At 24.9% G+C, this 7,500-nt stretch overlaps 1 protein-coding gene across 1 annotated transcript in view; it reads left to right on the top strand.

The window, feature by feature from the left end:
- Window positions 1-7,500, top strand: part of LOC136092303 (uncharacterized) — a 67,233-nt gene that overhangs the window by 39,351 nt on the left and 20,382 nt on the right. Inside the window, exons 10-13 of the mRNA XM_065820223.1 lie at window positions 1-3,541; window positions 3,631-3,646; window positions 3,780-3,840; window positions 6,047-6,075. The exon at window positions 1-3,541 is cut by the window's left edge and continues 294 nt beyond it. Of these exons, the coding sequence (XP_065676295.1) occupies window positions 1-3,541; window positions 3,631-3,646; window positions 3,780-3,840; window positions 6,047-6,075 (3,647 nt within the window). The remainder of the gene's footprint in view (window positions 3,542-3,630; window positions 3,647-3,779; window positions 3,841-6,046; window positions 6,076-7,500) is intronic.

The following is a 7,500-nucleotide window of genomic DNA, read 5'->3' as shown; positions in this document are numbered from 1 at the left end:
ACTGATAATAAACATGAAGACAGTTCATTGTTCCCCAGTCTTTCAGCTATGAAAATATTATCAGTCTTGAATGAGGTTTCTGATGAGAATGACAACTTCTTCTGTAAAAAATCTACAACATTTGCAGATCTTTGTAAAGAAAATCTTTTAAAAGTATCTCCTTTTAAAGCCAATACAAAAAACTTGCCTTTTTCGACAAGTGTTAGAGAAAACCAAAGTATTCAAAGTGATAGTGACAGTAAATTAGCTGATGAGTCTTGCTTAGAAAATCAATTTGTCATTAATACTGAAAGTCCATTAAAGGAAATAGTCAGTCAAACAATATCAGACTCTCACAAGAATCTGCATAATAACTTTACTAACAAACAATTAAAAAATAGCGCAAAAAAAGATAATACTGATATCAACTTGGATAATTCTTCTTTTATTAAGACGTTTCACTCTTTAACAACTTCTGAGAAATTGTCAGTTGCAACTAATAGAAAAGACAATAAAGATACAGTGTTAGATAATTTGTCAGTTGTTGTACACAAGTTGAATATTTCACCTACCCCAAAGCACACAATTAAATGTAATAAAATAGATTTAAGTGAGCCTTATCTTGAAGAAACTGCTTTACCTATTTGGAAGCACATGGAATGTAATGATAGAATGGATAAAGATGGTACCACTCTTAAAAGTATTATTTCACCTCTGTTAAAAAACACAGAACATAATGATAAACAGAATATGGGTGAAACCACTCCCAATATTTACTTGTCACCACCTTTAAAAAACACAGAACATAATGATAAACAGAATATTGGTGACACCACTCTCAAGGTTGTCATTTCACCACCTTTAAAAAATACAGAACATAATGATAAAGAGAATATCAGTGAAACTACTTATAAGGTTGTCATTTCACCACCTTTAAAAAGCACAGAATATAATGATAAAAAAAATATTGATGAAACCACTTCCAAGATTATAATTTCACCAATCTTAAACAACACAGACTATAATGATAAAATAAATTTAACCCCTCATAAAAGTATTGTTTCACCATACCTAAACATAAACACAGGAAATGATGATATAATTAATGTGGCTAAAAAAACACCTGAGAGGGTTATTTCTACTGCTTTTAACCACCATGATAAATCAAATGTTGATGTGGTCACTTCTGAAAATGTTATTTCTCCATACCTAGCAAGCTTAAAATACAATGAAAAAATAAATCGAGATGCTACTGAAGGATTTAAGAATAAAAGTTTAATTGAAACAGCAAACCTTAAAATATTGAGTGTTAATCAAAATTTTGACTTCAATGGGTTCACTGTAAATGAAACCCACACTAAAAAATTACCATTATTTAGAAATATCCCATCCATTGAAAGTGATTCAACTGAGAAAGTTACAGAAAGAACTGTTGATAATAGAAATTCTGCCAAAGAAATAGACAATTTGTTTGTTGTAAGTGAAGATAAAGTGCAAGCTGTTAGTTTAAACAAAACTTATTGCAAGTCAAAAAATGAAAAGAGTTTAGAAAAGAATAGGAAAAAAGATAGAAGACGCACTTACACAATAACAAAAGAAAATGAAAATTTTGGGGAAACTATTCTCCAAGAAAATTATTCAACTAATTGGTTAGAAGATAATACTTCAACTTTTCCAAAAAACAAGCCATTAGCAAACAGTTCCTTAATTTCGCCCATCAAAAACGTAGTACTACCAGCAGAAAAAAATAAGCCATTAGCAAACAGTTCATTAATTTCACCTATTGAAAACTTAGTATTACCAACAGAAAATAAAGACAATGGAAAACTTGTGAAAAGTTTTACTAGTCCAGTAAATGTAACATTTAGTATAAAAACAGGCTACCAAAAGTCAGATATATTATCTAACAATGACTCTAGTCCAATTTTTAAAGAAATTTTAAGAACTCCACCTAAACTTGGGTCAAATTTGTTTCCAGGTACTCCAACCCAAAATTACATCATTCCATCTCCAGTTCTTAGAGTTAAATCATCCTCCAAGAAAAGGAGATTCAAGTCTTTATCTGGCAGTTCAACCAAAAATCAAAGAAGCTCATTACTAGCATCTCACTCAAAATCACCAATCCCTAAAAAGAAAAAAAATATTTTAAACAAATCAGGAGATTATTCAAACGAAGAAGGTACTAGTATTATGATAAACCATCAGCCCATATCCTTAAATCACCAGTCCAATCCAAATGTAAATGAAGTATTAGATACTGAAGATACTGAGTCATTAGGAGCTAAATCATATGTCTCTCAAGAATCTGGTATACAAAAAAACATTCCAAAAACAATTGATGCTGTTAGTCCTCAGTGTTTTAATGAGTTAGAGAAAACATCGAATGTAGTTCCTTTTCAATATAATTTGACTAAAAACAATTTTGTTTCAGAGCCATTTGTTGTTGAATCATCTATGAGGCTAAGAAGTTCTTCTAAAATGTCTCACAATGATAGTCAGTATTTTCAAGAATCAGCCAATACAATATCAAACTTTAACTCAAGTCTCCTTCGAAACAATAAAAATAATAATAACTCCATAACTGGAGTGTTTACAATCAAATCTAAGAAACAAACAAATACTTTAAGAATATCTGATTCAGATGATCCTCAGTTTCTTAGCATGTCAAGACAAGAATCTCCACAAGAATTATCCAATTCAAGACAAGAATCTCCACAAGAATTATCCAAAGCAAGACAACCTCCACAAGAATTATCCAAAGCAAGACAATCTCCACAAGAAGTATCCAAAGCAAGACAAGAACCTTCACAAGAATTATCCAAAGCACCAATTAATATAAACTCAAGTTTTCTTCTATGCACTCCTACTGAAAATCACACTGTTTCGATGTTTAAATCTTTATCAACTTCATCTAAGAAAAAAAAGAAATCAAAAAAAAAAAAGTTAACTATCTCTAACCCTCCTAAGCAATCCTCCTCTTCTAATCATCTGAAGCAAAGTTGTGAACAAACTTCTGTTGTTTGTTTTCAGACTCAATTCAATGAAAGCAAAAGTTTACATGAAAATGGTTCTACAATAAAATCAAAATACAGGCCTGATACGCCAAGAAGGATATCAAAACGCATTGCAAATAGATCACTACCATCTGTGGAAAAGGTTTCTTTTTCAGAAAAATCAGATTTGTCTGAACACATTGAAAGAGAAAAATTAGAAAAGAAAATAAACAATAAACTGTCTGTACACAGTAAGACAAAAAAAATAGAAAAAACAATAAACAAAACAAAAGAAGAAACAAATAAAACTGATTGCTTTATTAATCAAAAAAAATGCTTATCCCCTGAAGTTAAAAATTTATTTAATGTTGAAAATATTTCCAAAACTGAAAATCAAACAGTAAAACATGGTTTAATTGACAATTCAAATAATTTATTTAAAAAAAGTGAAAAAAGTTTAGTTCCAGAAGACTCCTGTGATATTTTTAAAACTAAAGATAAAATCTTCAGATCTCCAAAAACCAATTCTTTACAGGAAAAAAAAGAAAGTCTGTTAGAAGTTAATGACGGTAATCACATAATTATATTTAGAAAATTTAAGTATGAATGAAATTTATGTAATATTTTTAGTAACTTTTTTTTTTCTTAATTATTTTAGTCACTGGTTCATCAAGGTATCAACGTTATTAATTTTGTTAATCTTTATTATAAATGTGAAATGTGATTGTAGTGGCAAAACAAAAAGTTTAATATAAATTTTTCCATGTTGTTTTTTAAAGTTTTATTTTTATTTATCATGATTTACAGTTCTTTATGCAGTATGTCTGATATGTCAGAATGTCAACAAAATGAATCAATTTCTAATGAGGTACATCAGTTTTTAAATTTTTATGTACATATTAAAAGATTGTTAGCAAAGTAGTATATATATATATATATATATATATATATATATATATATATATATATATATATATATATATATATATATATATATATATATATATATATATATATATATATATATATGTATACATATATATATATATATATATATATATATATATATATATATATATATATATATATATATATATATATATATATATTTATATATACACTCACACACAAATTTTTGTACAAAAAAGAGGCATTGTAAAATTTGAAACAAGAGAAAAAATGGTAAACATTAAAAAGATAAATAGAAGTGCATAAATTTTTTTTATGCTAAACGTTATGCTAAACTTAAACTAGGAAAAAGATTTAAAAAACTAAAGAACAAAACAATTTCTTAGGAAAAACGAAAATAATTAGCTTTAAAATAAAACTAAAAAAACTTGAAGTTAAAATTACTTTTTGTTACGTTTTTAATTGCGTTTGAAAAAAATAACTTTAGATCTTATCTTTTAAAACATTTAATTAAAGTTACGTAAAACACTCTTACAAATTACTTCTATTGATTGTTTGATAAATAAACTTTATTTAAGTTATTGAAAAGTAAAATTAAATTATTGAAAAGAAAAAAATATAAGATTGTTGTATTAACATTTTTTTCAAAGAGTTGCAAGAAAAAATTGATTAAAAAAATAAGTCTTTTTAAAATTGCTGTTTTTAATCATTTCATGGTTTAATTAGTAAATCAAGTTTTAAAAAAAAAAATTCTTTGTAAAAATAGAAACAAAAAATAATTAAATAAAGCAATTTAATCATGAGAAGATTTAATTTAACTTATTCATAATTTAAAGTAACTTAAAATAATATTCTAAAAGATTTTTAGAAAGACATGGAAAAGTAGTTTCAAATGTTAATCATAAAAAATACATACCTAAATAAAAAAAAATTAAATATATATAATTATAAATAATTATATAAAAAAAATTAAATGTATAACATTTAATTTACACATAATACGTTAATTTAAACGATCATTATAATTTTATTTAAAGTCTTTGCATAAAATAAAAACTTTAAAAAAGATCAATGATTAAAAGTTATTCATTTAAAGTTATAATGATTTTTTTACTGCATATAAATTGTTAAAACATTAAAACAGCTGTTGTCAAATTGAAAAGAAAAAAATAATAAACGTTGCCAGTTACAGCGTGAAAATTTAAGTCTATCTAAAAAACATATTATTATATTACAAACATAATATTAAATTAAAACTATTGTATTAAAAAACAAAAATCTGAGATGAAGTATTCTAAATAATAAGGAAAAAACTACAACTTCACTAGACTAACATTAAATAAAAATATATATATATATATATATACACACATATATACATATATATAAATTATATTAGTGTATTCTTCAAATAAAGTGCTCAATGTTCTTAAAGAACAGACCAATAATAAATTAGTAAAAACACTTATCTAACTTTTATCTTCTACAGCATGTTTCGCCATCAGTAGGCTCTTCCTGATGAGCCTACTGATGGTGAAACATGCTGTAGAAGATAAAAGTTAGATAAGTGTTTTTACTAATTTATACATATATATATACATATTTATATACATATAAATATATATATGTGTGTGTGTGTGTGTGTGTGTGTGTGTGTGTGTGTGTGTGTGTGTGTGTGTGTGTGTGTGTGTGTGTGTGTATATATATATATATATATATATATATATATATATATATATATATATAAATATATCCTTATATAGTAGCCCAAATAGACTTTTTTCAACATTTAAGCAACATAAACAATAAACCGACATTTTAATGTTGTCAAAAAGTTAAAACAATAGAAATAATGCTAAAGTACATTAAGTTTTATCATTTTTTAAAAAAGCTAAAATTTAATTAGTTTTTGGAATTATTATAATGGTTTTTACATAATATACTTTATTTTGTTTGTTAACTTTTTTATTGTTAACTTTAATCACAAAAAGTTGTTAAGAGCCTATTTTTTACCATAAACAGTATACCATGAGTGTTATATATATATATATATATATATATATATATATATATATATATATATATATATATATATATATATATATATATATATATATATATATATATATATATATATATATATATATATTTATTTTTGTATATAGGTTGAAACTATGGTGCACTTATGCAAGTGGTATTTTTTATTTATTTAGTTTTACTATAATACTTTTGGTTTAAAATAATTTATTATAAAATATTTTCACGTTTATCAGTAAAATAAACAGTTTTATTTTAATGTTTCTGATGGTCTGGTGCAACTACACTTGTAGTAGACTGTGAATGATATTCAATTGTCTGTCAGAAAATAATTAATGGAATATGACCTTTTTAAAGCAAATGATTTGAAACATATGTTTTGGTTTTTAGAGCAAACATTTGTTGTACTTTAGCGATTGAAAAAAACTTTAAATGGTTTTAAGTAAAAAAATTTTAGAAAAGCCTTTTTGCTTTGTCTGACTTTTTAATGATACTTTGCCAACATCATCACTTAGATAAAAATTTTATACTAATTTTATATTATCACCTGATAAACTTTTACAGTTGCTACTATCTAACTTAAATAAAAATTTTGATTTGCAGCTAATAATAAAAATTCTGCGGTAATTTTTACAAATAAATTTAATACTTGCAAGTATAATTTATTAATTATGAAGAAATAAAAACTCTGTGGTAATGTAATTCATTAACTTGAGTATAAAATTTGAAAAGCAATTGTTTTGAATATTTTAATGCAAAAAATAAACAATAAAAAGTTAAAACTTTTAAAGTAAAAATCTAGTTCTTTTACTCTTTTCCTTATTGACATAACTAATGATTTCTTAGTGTTATCTTATGTTTTCTTAGTGTTATCGTATGATCTAAAATCTTCAGCAACAAGTTAAATTCTCATAAGCTACATTTTAAATTTGCTGTACCAGCATTACCTCCATAAAGATATCAATCTTTACAAGTCAATACAATACAAAGTTGCATGCATTTTACATAATCTCAAAAATCTAAATTATGAACATAGATAAAAAAAGTTTTAGCATTACTTTTTTAGATCATAGACCTGAATGATTTAATTCAGCATTACAAAGTATTACATAGGCTCAGCAATATGACATGGTAAAAATTACAAATAAGTATATCGTGGTAATCAAACTCACTCATAACTTAGACTTTAAAAATATGAAGCTCTCTGCCTTTCTTTTCTTTTTTTTTCACCTATCGCATTGCTTTTAAATGAACCAACCTTCTTTAAAAGATGGCAAATCTTGTATATATAAGATTAATTAAGATATCACTTCACACAATCAATAATAGATCAGGGATTAAATTCAAAACTTTTTGCTTACAAAGCAATGGCTCTACCACTACACAACTACCACATGGTTATTATAACCGCATCTATTAAAAGGCTGAAATTATTTATGCTATAGTTGCCAATATGACCTTAAAATATGAAAACAGTAGGTAAGATTAAAAGATTGCAATTTACAGACCTGTATGAATAGTTTTATAATTATTGTGATCAACTTTTACTTAATTTTATTCTTAATGGATTTTATCTATAAAA

Source organism: Hydra vulgaris, chromosome 15 (assembly GCF_038396675.1).
Source record: "Hydra vulgaris chromosome 15, alternate assembly HydraT2T_AEP".
Taxonomy (NCBI): Eukaryota; Metazoa; Cnidaria; class Hydrozoa; order Anthoathecata; family Hydridae; genus Hydra; species Hydra vulgaris.
Note: the sequence above shows the minus strand (reverse complement) of the source record. Positions and strands in the feature narration are given on the sequence as shown.